The sequence below is a fragment of the Plasmodium chabaudi genome (assembly GCF_900002335.3).
Source record: "Plasmodium chabaudi chabaudi strain AS genome assembly, chromosome: 7".
NCBI classification, from domain to species: Eukaryota; Apicomplexa; class Aconoidasida; order Haemosporida; family Plasmodiidae; genus Plasmodium; species Plasmodium chabaudi.
In genome coordinates, this window is record NC_030107.2 from 1,101,663 (window position 1) to 1,119,402 (window position 17,740).

A 17,740-nucleotide genomic window follows, 5' to 3' on the forward strand; every position below is an offset into this window, starting at 1 on the left:
TTACGATTTGTTGTAAATTTTATGTAAAAAGAAGAAGACCCTATGATATTTGCTTATTTTTTATGACGAAGAAATATATCAATCTGTTTCAAAATGGGAAGATATAAAATAGAGAGAAAGTATAAGGTATGTTTTCACTTGCAAAATTAGTAGAAAATAGGAATAATTATAATTCATGTTATATGTTGTAATATACCATGTAATGTTAATCTGCATATTTTATATTTTTTTTTTGTAGGTTTTGAAAGAAAATAATATACTCAATATATTTAAATATGTAAACTGTGAACAAAATGAAAGCAAAGAAAAAATCGCTATTCTGTATTATTTGTGTAATGTCTTGGAGGAAAGACATATAATGTAAAAAATAAAACAATGAAAAATTTATGAAATAAAATGGAATATGCCATATTAATATACATTTTTTATATCTATTCATTATGTATATCCTTTTTTATTTTGTCTTATCTTTATAGGCTAAATAATCAGATGCTGCAGACATACCTAAATTTGCTTAAAATCTTTGAGGATTACTTAATACAAACTTATAAAAAAAAAATAATTTTAATAAATAAAAATAAAAATGATTATAATGAAAAGGAATTAGAGTTAGAGTTAAGTACTTCATTAAGTATACTGATTCAGAATTTCAATTATATAATTTTACATATATCTTATTTTATATCATTAAATAATAAATGTAAAAACAGTCAAGCATTGAAATTACATATATATTATTTACACGTATTAACATTTATTATATTACAAAAATATATGAAAATAAATGAAAAATATAGATATAAGAAGATATTATATTTATGTTATACTAATTTGTTATTACATTTTCTTATGAATATATATAATTTAAAATTATATGAGACAATTTCAGAAGATAATTTTTACATAATTTCGAAGTATATTTTATTAATCATTAATATTTTTCGTAATATAAAGAAGAATAAAGATAGTGAACGGCTGTTCATATGTTTTTATGATTATGCTTATAAAGCAATAGAGATATTAGTATGGAAATACACAATAGTTGTAAACAAAAACAAGGAGCATAAATGTTATGAAAAGCTTATAATTTATTATAAAAATTTGATATCATTTTTATATTCCTATATAGAAAAGTTAAAGATATTAAAGGGTGTGGAAAAGTATATATTATTTAATAAAAAGAAAATATTTAATAATTTTACTTTACTATCTATAATAAAGAATACAGTAGATATACATTTTGTTAGTAACAATTTTATATTCTCAATCAATGATAATAAATTTACAGATTTCGAATTTAAAAAAAATAAAAATGTTATATTTAATGAGACTGGGAAAAACCCTCAAAATGAATTAGAGACAAATTCAAAATATGAGCATTCTGAATATAAAGATAAGCATACCAAAATACTAGAAGATAAAGAGGATGTAAGTGTTGATAAAATAAGAAAGAAAAAAGACGATCATAATATTAGTATAATAAATAAAGATATAAAGCATGTTAAAGAAAAGGATCAGCATAAAATAGCGAAAACAATATTTTTAAATATAAATAATGAAGTAATAAAAAATATAATATTATTAAAAATATTAAAATTATCTGAAACTTTGTTATTAAAAAATGGAAGATTATATTTGAATTTATATATACACTGCTTAATAAATAATGTTAGTAATTTAACTATAAAAGAAATATATAATTCTTTACAAGATATAAAAATCGTTGATAAAAATGTGTATATGTATTATAGATTTTTAAATTTGTTTGAATATTATTTGAATATATATTTTTATATAATTAATATAGATAAAATTGATAATGTAAAAAATAGAGGCACTCATAATAAGTATCATGTATACAGTAACATGATAAAAAATGTTATATTTTATTTGTATGAAATGTATATGCTATTTATTTTGTTGTTAAGTTCAGACAACGATTTTTTATTATTTTTTTTTAAGTATATAAATAATGATATAGAGAATGATGAAAACAACATTCAAGCTAAGGATTGCAACAAAAATTTTATGAAAAATGGATTTTATTTTATTAGAAATATATTACACACAACCATGTCTAACAAAAGTATCAGTGTTAATAATGTGACACTACTTATTGTGGATTTAATATTTATGAGTAATAGTATTTATTATTTGCCTGTTTTAAAATGTTTATACAAAAATAATGAAAAGCTAAATTTATTTATAGAAAATAAAATATCAAAAGTTTATAAAGAAACAAAAATGGGTGTTAATATAAATAAGAAAAATATATACTTTAACGATAAACATACCGATATGACATTAAATAAATTTAAGGATTATATATTATACACAAGATCTATGAATATGTCTTCGAATAATTATTTTGATATGGTAGTTATATCAGATTTAAATATTTGGGTAGACATGAAAATGGATTTTCATTTATATATAAATAGTTATGTAAGATCCTTTATTTTATATTCAGAAAAAAAAACAAATTATAAAATTTTACAGTACATACAACATAGTAGACATAAAAATGTATGTGATGTTGTCGGTCCGAGTTTAGAGAATGAATGTTATAAAAATAGTGACGATGACAAAGGTGAAGAAAAGAAAAATGAATATAAAAACGGTGATTTGTATGAAAACGGAAAAAAAATAAAACATAACAAAGGGACTTGCGCAAGCAAAAAGTTTAAAAATGTTAGTTTTTCCAATAATTTTAATGCGCCAAAAAATAAAGACAACAAAATTGATAAAATATATTCTTCTCTTATTATACAAGATGGAAATAGAGATTATGAGGATAGAAATTTGAAAGATGAATATTATACAAAGTTATATTTTTCATTTTTAGCAAATAATATATTATCAAAAATTATGAAAAATAAAAAGAATAGCTATTATTATTCGGAAGTACAGAACAATACTCAAAACTATTTAGGACTATACATAAATAAATTACAATATTATTGTAATAATATGTTTAATTGTAAACATATATTTCGTTACAATTTGAGTAATTGTATTAAGAAAATATTTTTGGAAAAAAAAAATAATTTTAAAAGTTCAAATAATAATGTATTATGGAATATATATTCATTTGATGATACACAACATAGTTTGAATAAAACCAACAATGAAATATTATTAAATAATAAAAGTTTTTATATTAAAGCTATAAAAAAAAAAAAGAATTCTTCAGTATTTGATGCTTTAAATAATATGCTCAATTATAAAAGTAGCTATTTTGATAATGAGAATTATTATTTTAATTTTTTATTTAACATTAAGTATATACAAAATCTGAATGACAACATTAATGATTATTTTTTACTAAAAAAAAAACAAACACATAGAAATGCAATATTTAATATAAATTTAAATATCAAAGATAAGATAAAGGAGAAGATGAAAAATATTCGTAACGACATATATTATGATGCGAATCATAAATTTTTAGCGAGATCGTTTGAGGATAATATCAAAATAAATGATGGAAGCATAAATAAATCTATACTTCGTGACTTATTTTTAAATGGGGAATGGAATTATAACGATTTTTATAGTACTAGAAAAAAATATAATGAAGATTATTTACTTTATTTTCTTTTTTTAAATTATAATTATTGTGTATATAATTATAAATCAAAAAGTTGTCTTCAAAAATTTTTATTATTAATATTAAAATATTTTAAAAAAATTATTACACACATAAATATATATAAATACACCTGTGCAACATTATTATTTCTAACGTCTTATTTGGAAAAAAAACCATTGCCATATTTAGATTTGTTTATGATAACGAATAATATAAGTAGTGATATGTATTTTGGTCCTTTAGAAAAATATAATGAATTAAATAGGTTAAGGAAAGAAATAAAGATGCACCTAGATGTGAATATTACAGATGTAAGTGATTCAAATCAAGAGGATAATAATTGTAGAAATGCTAATAATTTTACTAATGAAAATTTTGATAATTCATGTGAGGGTAAAAAAGGGCAGAATTCATTAGAAAAAATATATGAAATGAAAAATAGATCCTTGTCTCAAATAAATAAACAAAAAAAGAAAAAAAAAAAAGTTAAAGTAAAATGTGAAGATGAGAAAGGAGATATAAATAATAAGGAAAGAAAGGGTATATTATTTGATGAAACGGATAATAGTTTTAAAAAAGTGTCATTGAATCAGATACTTGTGAATCGTATTACTAAGGAGTACAATTATGTAAAAAAAAATGTATTCAAAAATATGAAAAACTGTAAACATAACAATTCAAGAATTGAAAGCAAAGAATATGATGATCTAGAGAAGGAAGATGAGAAGTACTTAATTTTTTGTAAAGGGGATTATAAGACAATATTGAAAACACTTCTTAGCATAATAGACAATATAAAAATATATATTTTTAGTAACATTTTTCATTATCTATATAAGGATCGAAGAAATTATAGTAAGCACATAAGTTTACTATCCTTATATTTTTATAAAATATATTTTACAATGTTTTATTTAGAAGTATATAAAAAGGATATAATAAATAAGAGTGTGATTGAGATGGTAAAAAATAAGCTTATAGAGATAACACCAGTTTTATGTATAAAATATATGAACATATATAATATTAATAATATATGTAAAATCGAAATATTAAGAATAATAAAAGAGGAAAAGAATGAAAAAAGAAATAATAAGAATAATTCAGAAAATAAAGAAATAAACTTAACAAGTGACGATTTTGATAAGCTTTATATACTGATAATATATTATATAGAAAGTATAAGAAAAAAAGACAACATATTATTTAGTTTATATTTATTATTAGATAAATATATATTTCGAAATAAATATATACATAAAAATATTAAAGAGTTAGTCAACTATAGAATATTTGTATTCCTATATGATATGAACAAATTTTATGACTATAACTATATTTTTACAACAATGTTTATATTAATGAATATTATGAGTTATAATAAATTTATAAGGAATTATATTTATTATATATTTGACTATATATTTAAATCAAAGATAAATGTGATATATGATTGTAGATTTCTTGTATGCTTTTTAAAAAATTTAGAAAAAAGTAGTCTTGATTATGCTTTTTCAAAAATTTTGATACAAGAAAATAAGCAATTTAAAAATTTAATAAAACGGAAGAAAGCGAATTTAATTAAAATTATATATAAAGTGAATTTATACATTACTATTAATTATTTATTATTTTTAAAAATGTTAAATTGTTGCAAATTTTTTCTATATTTATATTCATACTTTTTTTATGAATTTTATATTTTGTGTGTTAAGAAATATGCAAAGAAATATGAGAGCAATTATTATAATTACAGTACAATAAATAGTAGTAGAAATCAAATAGGATGTTCTTTTTCAAAAAAAAATAGAAAATCTCAAATTTCAAGTATGTCTCGAAAACAAAAAATGGCTAATGTCGTGAATTTAAAAGAAGAAAATCCTATGTGTATTAATATTATTGACGATAGAAATAAATATATGAAATCTTTATTCAATAAAAATGACTCACCAAAACTTATGAGTAATAATACAGATATATGTGATGTAGATCATAAGAAAAGTGGATCTGATGATGTTGCGACAATTGGACGTAGAAAAAATGATCGAAGAGTTAAAATGGCGAATGAATATCTTTTTAATTGTGATTCCAAGGATGAAAAAAATAATAAAGAGTGGCTAGATGAGACCAAATGTATATTAAAAAGTGGAAAAAAAAATATGAAGAGAAATAATACAAAGAATAGTAATTCTGTGAAATATATTAAAAAATATTCAAAATATAAATATGATAAAAAGATTAGCAATTTTATAACACAATCATATTATGACCGTGATGATATTAAACACGAAGAAAAAGGAGTAAGGAGAGAAAATATTTTATTTATAGATAGAAGATATGAAAATGGTGAAATTGTTAAAAGTGAAAAAAGAAGATCAATAATATCGAAAAAGAATAAAAAAAAGAATACAATATTTTTAGGGGGGAATAATGAATTTGATGAATTTGGTAATAAGGAAAATAATGATAATGATATGAGTTATTTAAAAATAATAAAAAAAGTAAGAGGAAGTAAAACATATATATATAATGTATATGATATAAAAATAGGTAAACCTGTTTTACATAATAAAAAATATTTTAAAGAATATATAAACATAATAAATTATGTTATGTGTATATTTTTAGCTACTAATATTACAAATTTAAATATGAATATGTTAAACAATTATTATATATATATTATATCAAAAATAATAAAGAAGAACTTCAAATTTTATTTTTCATATTTTTATTATATTATATTTAAAAAGAAAAATAATAGATATAAAAATATACACAATATAAATTTTTATAACATATTAAATAATACATGTAAAAAGAAAATAGACGTGTGTAAAATAAGTATAAAAAATAAGTATATATATATTTTGAATACATTATCAAGTATGTTGAGTGTATATAATTATAAATATGCATTTTTTAATTATTACTTTGTTTATTTTTATAAAATTGTGAAAATGATGGCAATGTTTTCAGTTAAATCAATATTAATTTCGAATATATTGATAGACACATATAATGATGCTATATATAATGATAAAGATTCAAATGGTAGCAAGCAAATAAATAATATTAGCAAGAGTAATAAATATAGTAGGAATACAGATTATGATCACAAATCTTATTATATAAGCTCAGAGGGAAACAATAATAAATTAAATGAAATAGAAGACATGTCAAGCTTTATAAACGAAACTAATGTAATCGATAAAAACCACAACAATGATAGAGATGAAAACAGTGTGATAGACAAAAATGAAAAAGATGAATTTTATGAAAATACGAACACAAAAAAATGGAAAAATAATAATTCTTTATTTCTTAACAAAGACAATAAAAATTATATTGATAGTGATATTATAATGATAAAATGGTATATATGTTATTTTTTAAAGGAAGAAGAGGATTTAATAAAATATAATTTAAAAGATTCAAAATTAACAGACAAATTAGTGTTAGATAAATATATAAAACATATTAACAATATGATGTTGTTATATGTAATGGTTAATTATATGATATTGATATATAAAAATATAAGTTTAAATAAGAAGCATATTATACAGAACAAGCTAGAAAAGTTAGATTATTATAATTATTATTTAATGAAAAAAATCGTAAGTATATACTTTTTAAACATACCGTATTTATGCAACTATTTAATAGTAGCTTTTGAATTCTTTAGCAATTTTTGCAATACATTTTTATGTATTAATTATGATTCATTTGATTTAACAAAACAGATGAAGTTAATTTTTAAAAATCATTATATGTATTATTTATCAAATTTTTCTAATAAAGTAAAAAATTTAAAAACATACTACCATGTGAATTACTACAAAAGTACAAATTTATATTTTTACAATTATAAGAAAAGACCTGATAAATTGTTTGAGTCAATTAAAGAAGTAGAAGAAGGGGATAAGGAACATACACATAGCAATTCATCAAGTATGACAAAAGTAGGAAATACAGAGGATCAAACATGTGGTCCCTTTGAAAATAATCGAGATTGTATAAGCAATTACAATAATCCTTATTCAAATATGTATTATAGTGAAGGAGAGATAAAAATGGATATATCACGTCGTTATGATAAAAACGAACAAAATTATAAGGGAATAAAAAATGATGAACATAGGCATGAGATTGAATATGATAATTGTGTAAGTGACTATGATGATTATATTTATAAAGATTGCTTTTTCGAATTAAAGGACATACTGAAAAAAGGGATAAGAATATATATAAATAATTTATATAGCAGAAGTATTAAGAATTTGTATTATTTTATAGACTTCTTTAACGATATAACATGCAGCATACAATTTTTAAATTTATATTTATATGAGAATGTAAGAATTAAAGATATATATAATAATATAAATTTTGAAGGTTTGAATAATATTTATTTATATAATTCTAAGGTGTTAAAAATAGACTATTATTTTATATCATTAACATTTTTAATTTTGATAAGAATATTTAATTTTGCTTCTAACTTTTTTCATTCTTCTAATTATTTTGTCCAATTATATTCAAAATATAAATATAATTATTTCTTATATAATAGTACCGCACATAAATATTTTTTATTTTATAATATATATTTTTTTTTGACAAATAAAAATCCAGAAAAAAGAGAAGGCTTACTTAATTTAAAAATAAATAAAGATATAATAAATTTATGTATTCCAGATATTTTTTATTTTAACAAATTGCTTTTACAAAAATGTTTTATGTATTTATCTTTTTTTTTCCACAATTTTAATCATATATTAAATGATATCTATTGTGTGAATTGTCTAAATAAATATTCAGTTGGATGTTATGATCAAAATGCTAGTCCTATAGAGCTCGGTAAATCTCATGAAATAAATGAAGACAAAGAAAAAAAAGTCTTTAAGGAAACAAAAAGGATAGTGAATGATAAGATAAATAATTATTATGGAGATAGTATAGAAAAAACAGATAGAAAAGTCGATGAAAATAGTATGTGTAAGAAAAATGTGAAAGATAAATTTAATGAGAATGCCGAATATTATGATATGTATAATGACAACATAAAAGCGAACATAATAGACAAAATGATAAGCATAAATGATAGTGATGATATGAAATATGAAAAGAATTATAAATTAAAAAATAGTTATATATACGATAATATTGAGCATGAGGAGAATACAAAAAACATCATGCCATGTAATAGTAAAGAAGATAAGCATGCTAATAAACAAAGTATGTCCAATATTGAAAAAAAAGAAAATGCCACTTCACAAACAAAAGTAAATAATATTGCATCTTATTTTAAAAACAAATTTAATAATTTAATGAGGCACAATGAAAATGAAAAAGAATCATCATATATGTTGCATAAAAATGATAATAAAAGTTTATATGATGAGGTATCTCATACAAATTCAGTTTCAAATAGAAATAGCAAAATAAAATCGGAAGATTATTTATATAATATTAAAAAGGGTCATAATCATGTGAATACTACGTATGACAAGAATAAAGACCGTGAAGATTCATCTACATCCTTTTCAAACAATGATAGAAAAAATGATTTAGTTTTATTAAAAGCATATAAAACTATGTTAAATTATAAAAAGATTAACAAAAAGAGATTATATGATTATATGTTGGAGGAAGAACTACGTTGTACATGTATAAATAAATATGTATATGTTTGCAATTTGATATATAATTGTCTTATTTATATATTCGAAATGAAACTAAAGTGTAAGGACATGAATAAAAAACATCATAGAATTCCATTTAATATATTTAAAAAAAAAAAAGAGAAAAACAAAAAAACCAAAATGGAAAATTTAGCTAGCTACAACAACAATAATAATCAGATAATAATTAATACGAATTATTTTGGAAATGTTGATTTTACCATTTTAAATATTTTATATATGAGTGAAAATATTTATATGAATTTATATAAATGTAAATTATTTACAGATATGTGTATATTTAATAATATAAAATATACATGTATGGAAAATAAAGAAGTGAAAAAAAAAGATAGTTATAAAAAAAGTAAAATAAAAATACTAAAAAATAACACTAAAGTAACGAATGCATCTAAAAATAAATCTATAAATAAAGAAAATTTAAATTCGAATGATGATATTTCAGATAATCATAGTGCCCCTTTTTGGGTAAAAACTAGCAGCTCTTATACATCTTCAAATAAATTAACTGAATCGGAATGTAGTGAAAATTTTTATAAAAGCTTTAAGGATATACATTCAAATGGAAAAATGAATTATGATGATGTAAAGGATAGAAAAAATAATTATAACTCAATTTTAGAAAAAACTGATAAACCAAAGAAAAGAAGCAGAAAATTAAGTAATTATTTTAGGAAAAAAAATCACGATGAAAACAAAAATTTATTATCAATTTATAATGGGAAGGTAAATAAAAAGAAGGAAAGAATAATCCTCAAAAAATATGAGCATGATATAGATGATATATCCATACGATGCAATAATAAAAAGACAAAAAGAATAGTATATCAAGGGGGAAGCAACAAAGATTGCAGTCTGGCATATAGCTTATTAATGGATATAAAAAAACGCAATACTAATAGCTACACACAAAATATAGAAAAAAACGACGTCGTTAATAATATCTATACCAGCCAAAAAAAGCCCTCCAAAACAAAAAAGAAAAGATATTTATCATTAGGCATAGATAATAGTAATTCTAAAAATTATTTAGAAAACAAATCAATAAACGATAATACACAAATAAGTAGTAAATTGAGTCATAGTGATCAAAACATATACGAAGAAACGAATGAAACATTTGATTGTTTTGATATTGAAAATGAAGGTACTAAGATGGGTAACAAAAAAAAGACTAAGGAAGTTATAGAGAAAACGAATCGAATAGAAATGGTTGTTAAAAATATGGAAACAAAAGAAAAAGAGAAGAAAAAGGTTAAAGGAAGTAAAAATATAAAAATGGAGGATAATGAAAAAAGCGAAAATAAGAATAAAAAGTTGAAAAAGAAAAATAGAAAGAAGAAAAAGAAAAGAAAATCAATTCATGATTATGAAAATATATACAATGTTCATATGAAAGGAAAATGGAGCATTCGAAAATTATTTTTTAATAAAAGTAAGAATAACAAAAGAAGAAAGAAAAAAAATAGCAACCAAAGTAATATAAGTGACAATATGAGAATTAATAACTTATTTGTTAAATATAAACCAAGAAATGTTAAACATAATATTCTTAATAAATTACTAAAAATAAATATTGGGGATAATGAAGAGAATGTTGAAAGAATAAAAAATTTATTAATCACATTTTATAGTAATAATAATGAAAAAAAAATAAATAACTATATTCAGAACATATTTAATTGCACATCATTATATTCAAATTTTAACGTATTCTATAAAAGAAATATAGAGATATTAGACTATAAGACAAAAGTGGGAAATAGTTTGATAAAAGTATTATATTCGATTTCTTATAAACATAATATATCGATATTTTACAAAATATGTAAAAAGATTGAATACATATATAACTACTTAAATTTATCATTTTACAACGATTTATTTAATATGAATACTAAAGATATAAATGATCGAATAAACAAATACTCATTATTTATGTTGATAAAATATTTAAAATATCATATGCACAATAATAGACAGTTGTTTAATATATTTATAACCAAAATAATAAATTTTATAAATCATAATATACATAATATATCAGAATTTTTATGTATGCATAGATATAACGACTTACTAAACATAATTAATCATTATATTGTGAATACAAATATAAATGATAAGTTAACTTTAAATAAATATAATATTTTTTTATTAGGAGGAAATAAAGTATTATATGCTCCCGTATCAAATATATTATTTTTATATTGTAATGAATTAAGCCTTAATGATATTATGAAGATTTTGTATAGTCATCCACAGTATAGTCTTTTTATTAAAAGTGTCGCAGTAAATAATTTATTATATTCATATAAAAAAAACACAATAACAAATGTGATATATTTGCAATTATTTGAATATTTAAAAGTAGATTTAGGAAACAGAATATTTTTTTTTATTGTATTTTTTTCTTTTCAATCATTCCGATTTTTATACACATTTTTTATGAACATGCACACATATATGAATGATGAATTTTTAGGGCATTTACCATATTATGAGAATTTTAGAAATAAAAGAGAAGGTTGTATAATTCCAATTGATGGGCAAGATAACAGTCTATTAAGTATATGTAATGATAATATTGAAAACAGTTTGATATTTAATAAAGATTTATTTGAAAAACGGAAAAGAAATATATTTAAAGATATTTTGCTATTATGGCCATGGAAAAAACAAGAAAAAAATGACCTATCGAATGAGTATAAAAATAATAATAAAATAGTTACTAGCAATATAAATATTAATAATTTTATATATTTTAAATATAATAATTATGTAAAAAAGAAAAATGTTTTATCATTAAAAATATCACTTATTAAAAAAATATTCCTAGAAAATTTGGATAATAAAAATCGAGATATATTACTAGAATCATGTCGTATTCACAACAAAATTTTTTATCTAAGTTTAGCAGCCTCAAAAATGGATAAGAATATACAATTAGATTTTGTAAGAATGGAAATTAGAAATATGCTTAACAATACAAATATTGAGAAAATAAAATTATTAACATCCAATAATATTGTGTCCTATTTATCTGACGATATAAAAATATTAATGTCAGCAACAAGATCACCATTATTATTATCTTTTAAAACAATAAAAAGTAATTTGAAAGATTATTTGTATTTTAATAACCCTTTTAAGCATTATTCGGGTATGTTCAAGAGTAGTCATGAAATTGATCTTAAGAAAATTCCAGATATTTTCTCATCTACAGAATTTGATGTTGATGAAAAAAACAAACAAAGGAATGATAAATTTTTACAGTATAATAGTAATTTACATTTAGGAAACAAATCAGAAACGATTTTAAGTGATAATTTAAAAAAAATAGATTATTTTATTAATAAAATAAATGAAAGAAACGATCTATGTAACGAAGAAAATTTTGATGTCGATTTTGCTCAAAGAGGCTGTATTTATAAAGGGCATGAAAATAGTCGATTAATGAATAACAAAGAAGAAAATGAAAAAAGAAAACAGCTACTTCATAAAACATATGAAGATGTATCATATATTTATAAAGTAAATGATGATGTTCGACAAGATAAATTGGTTATTCAAATAATTTATATATTTATACATATTTTTAATGATTACAAACTTTTTTATAACCTATTTCCATATAATATCATAACAAATAAATATTACAATATCGATTTAAATAAGGCTGAGAATAATATGGATAGCCATAATATAAACATTTTTGTTAAAAATACAAAAGAGGAAGACAAAAGTACAAATAATGGAAAATCAGAAGATAAGCGAAAATTTTCGTTTTCATTTCATTTATTTAAAAAGAAAAAGGTGAAGAATGATAATATGAAAGATAAGAATAGGGATATAAATGCAGATACACAAAGAAGGAACAGTGGTATGAATAAAGATAAAATATATACTTGTAAAGACTCACAAAATTATGGTAATATAAACTATACATTTTCCAATCATATTAGCACAAATTCTAAAACAATTGATGTTTCTAATATAAAACAAAAAAAGAAAAAAAAAAAAAAGTTTGAAAATTTGGGTGCAGTTATTGAAGTTTTACCCAAAACAAAAAGTAGACATGAAATAGGAAGAAAATATCAAAATATAATAAAATTTTATCATTTAAAATTTTCAAATATTTATGTTTATATTTATGCTTTGAAAAATTTTATATCATCTTTGGCTGCATATTCGTTAATGTCCTTTATTTTACAAGTAAAGGATAGACATAATGGGAATTTGTTATTTGATGAATATGGAAATATTGTACACATAGATTTTGGATATATATTGAATATTTATCCAGGTAATTTCATTTAAATATTTTACTTATATATGAATGTGTGAAAGTGTTTATATATTCAGATGTTTCAATTTCTTATATACTATATTTATTTTGATATTAAAAATTTTTGTAGGTATTTCTATAAATTTTGAACTGGCCCCATTTAAGCTCACCAAGGAAATGATTATGCTTTTAACCATCAATAGTCAGAGAAAACAATATTTCATTTTTACATATATCCATCTAGTTGTGAAAGGGTATATTTTGAATAATAAAATGTGTTTATACTCTTTGTGTTTTTTATCTATCTTTCTTATTTGTTACGTCTAATTTCTTGGCATTTATAACACTATATAGATAGAAGCTTGAGTGAAGAAAATAATAATTTACATACCCTTATTATGAAAATGTATACACAATTTTATTTCATTTTAATATTATTTTTAGGTACTTGCTTTTAAGACAAAAAAGTGATTGGATAATTTCGTCTATAGAAAGTTTATCGAATTCGGAAATTAACTGTTTTAAATATAATACCATTGAAAAGTTGAAGTAAGGAAAAATAATTACAGAATAGAATAATAAAATGTTATGTCATTACTTCGCGCAATAGGCATGAAAATAAGTGTTGCTATTTTTTCCTAAGTTTAAGTATATTTTTTTCTCTTCATGTGTTTTTTATTATTTTATTTATTTTCCCCTTATTTTAATATAGAAAACGATTGAACCTGGACAAAAATGACAACGACGCGAGTATTTTTATGATTAATAAAATCCATCAAGCTTACAACAACATAACTACTATTATGTATGATTACATTCAAAATATTCAACAAGGAATACAATAATTATAAAAACTGCTACTATAAATTATTGAAATGTGTAAATTTAAAGTTTTCAACCAAACAATTTAATATTAAGTTTGTTTATTCGCACAAAAATGGAGAGAAATGAAAAAGATCATATATGAAAATAAAAACCTAAAGCAAATCACCGCTGCTAATATTTTGTTTTATTTGACAACTTTTTGTTTTAATGTATTACTACAATATTAATTATTAATTCATTTGCTAACATTTTCATTTTTTACATTTTTAAACATTTGTTTCGTTATTTACTAGTATATTTTTTTCGCTAAACCCCTTTTATTAATCTAAAAACAAGCATTTAAATTTCTTTTTTTTTTCATATATTTAATTCATAGTTCTTTGTATATACTATTTTTGAGGAGTTAGGACTCAGTATATACATTTTTTAAAAATTTGATCCTATTTATTGTTATACACAACATTATTGAATTATTTTAGATATTAAGTAGTAGATATTCACATGGAATAGGTTTTGTCAGGTTTGTACGAATTAATATATTATTATAAAATCAATAATATAATTATAAATTTAAAAATAAATTAAATGAAAGGAATAAAACAAAAAACATTTATAAAATACATACTTACATATGTAGGTTAAAAAAATAATACAAGTAAGTTTATACTTATATTAAAAGACATGGCCAAATTATATATAAAACAAACTTTATTTAAAAAAATGTTTATTACAGTAATTTAAAATATGCCAATGCAAGAAAATAATTTAATTTTATTAATATAAATGTTACAACATTAAAAAACGACTATGGAAGTACACGCTTATTCCTCACTAATTTTGTCTCTTAACCTAATAAGAATCAAGTACCTTGCTACATCAATTACGTCAATAATGAAGGGGGGAGCCTTGGAATCAGTAAGACGCATCTACAAAAAAAAATGGATAAATATATAAAAGAAAATATTAAAATTTTTTCTGGATGAGCATGATATATCATAAGCATATATATTTATACAGTGAGTATATTTTTTGATAAATTTTAAAATGTATACAGCAAAATAAAAATAAAACATATAGTAAATTAAAATTATTATATTATTTACAGAATTGATGTAGAAAAGATCAAGATGATCGCCGTTTTTTTTAATGAGATATCCGGATAAGTTAACAAACAATTTTGCGAGGTCTCCATTTCTAATATCCGCTTCAGAATTTATATCACCGTCGAATGAATTAGCTTCTTTTAAGATAACGTTTGTACATGGTTTTTGGTTGAGCCTGTTATGATCATTTATATTTGCTGATGCGTAGACAATTGCAGTTGTGTCTTGTGATATCTAAAAAGTGGATAAATAAAATACTTATATAAAGTATAGTAATATGAAAAATAAAATTTATAAGGGAAGGAGGAAAAAAAATCCTTACTTCAACTTTTGCGGCGAAAGCATAAAAATATCCTTGGAATTCTAGAGTATCATTTTTTATACGATGTTGTACCATTACTAAATTTGGATCATATACACGGGCAATTTTTTCTAACAAAATTTATAATTTTCATGCATATAAATTAAAATATTATGAAATTATCAAAATGAAAGATAAGAATAATAGTAACTTAATATTTTGACAATAAAAAACATAAATATATCGAATAAAGAGTGGTAATCACATATTAAATTGTTTCATCATTTTTTTATATACCATAAATAAAGGTGTAACCAAAATCTTTGGTAATATTGGAATTCCATAGCGTGTTTATTAATTCATCATACTAATAAAAAATACATATATATAATAGTTATTATTTTTTATTCTAACTTAATTTTATAATTTTGTTTTTTTTTTATTAATTTATACCTTATTTGGATTGTGAACTTTAAGATGAAGTTTGTTAATGTTTGAATTGTCTTCAGCTTTCATAGAATATAAAGTTGCATCATTATCATATCTCCTAAATAAAATGTATGGGTCCCTAATATGTGCATAGTACAGGAAATGTGCTACAGCTTTTTCCATAAGATTTTTTGCTTGTTGAGTTTCACCATAATCTGTACATAATCGATTCTTATTTTGTTCATATATTGCAGCTGAACTATAATTTCCGAGATGGATTTATTTTTAATTTGTAAAAAAAATAAATAAAATATATTTATATATGACATTTTGACTATTCAATCGTTTATGTAAACGTAAAATTACAATGATATGCATATTATATTTTTATATAGGGCGCATATATATCTATAGTTATATTAGATGTGAATATATAATGTAATATATACTTACAAAATAGATGGGGGTGTATTTTTTATTAATGTAGCATTTTGTCGAGCATTACTACGCTTAGCAAATCGGCGTAGAGCTTCAACGCCTGATTCAGGTTCGGCTGCAAGGGCTTTATTATTCGCATATACAACCACACTTAAAAGTAAAAAAACGATTTTAATATATCCTATATTCATTTTTTGATTTTACAAATAAAATATTAAAAATATATTGGTACTTTTAAAAAACACAAATTCAAGTACTCGAAAAGTTGTATAAGTACAACTACGATCGAAGTAAAAAATTTTGACAAAATTTTAAAAACTAATATTTATTAAAAAAAATAGTATTTGGCAATAATTTTGTATATATTTAATATATTTATAAATTAAATATATGTATAAATTAAATATATTTATAAGTTAAATATATTTATAAGTTAAAGATATTTATAAGTTAAATATATTTATAAGTTAAACACTTTTATTACAAACCAACGACAACCAAAGTTTTCTAAATAACATGCATATAAATATATTTCTTAAAAAGTTTTTATAATAATATAATTATATAAAAATATTAATTTTAATTATATTATATGTAATATTTCTAATGTTTTATGTTATAGGTAAACAATTATTGGTTTTAATGCTAACTAAATTAAAAATAAAAATTATAAATATTTAATCATATATAGAATTGATATATACATGCATAAACAAGCCATAAAGTGTCTTTACCTATGTAAATTGATAATATAAAAAATGTATATTAAATTTAATATAATTATAGATACATATATTAGTGAATAGTTCTATGGTGTAAATCCAAATAATAACAATTATGATTATTACTATATAAAATAGTTATTTTGTTATTTCTTTCCATTTATTTTGAATGTAAAATGTGTTTAGTATTTTTAATATTATAATAGTTTGTTTTAAAACTGAGTATTATATTGTATTTATAAATTGTTGTTATTACCAAAATAATACTCCTAATGCTTAATAACAAAAGTATGGTAAATTTTCTATTATGGTTAATCATGTTTTTTGTGATTAT

The 17,740-nt window shown here is 20.7% G+C and overlaps 2 protein-coding genes across 2 annotated transcripts; one reads left to right on the forward strand and one right to left on the reverse strand.

The window, feature by feature from the left end:
* Positions 1–93: 93 nt before the first annotated feature.
* On the forward strand, positions 94–14,433 carry PCHAS_0731000 (phosphatidylinositol 4-kinase, putative; the record flags this gene model as incomplete). Its single annotated transcript, XM_016797765.1, has 6 exons — positions 94–126; positions 239–360; positions 477–13,606; positions 13,719–13,842; positions 14,033–14,137; positions 14,301–14,433. The coding sequence occupies 6 exons, from the start codon at positions 94–96 to the stop codon at positions 14,431–14,433; spliced, it is 13,647 nt and encodes a 4,548-aa protein (XP_016653689.1).
* Positions 14,434–15,234: 801 nt separating this feature from the next.
* PCHAS_0731100 (fam-a protein) lies at positions 15,235–16,875 on the reverse strand (the record flags this gene model as incomplete). Its single annotated transcript, XM_016797766.1, has 6 exons — positions 15,235–15,339; positions 15,517–15,750; positions 15,839–15,948; positions 16,115–16,184; positions 16,271–16,505; positions 16,700–16,875. 6 exons carry the CDS (start codon positions 16,873–16,875, stop codon positions 15,235–15,237), a joined length of 930 nt encoding a protein of 309 aa, XP_016653690.1.
* Positions 16,876–17,740: the final 865 nt, after the last annotated feature.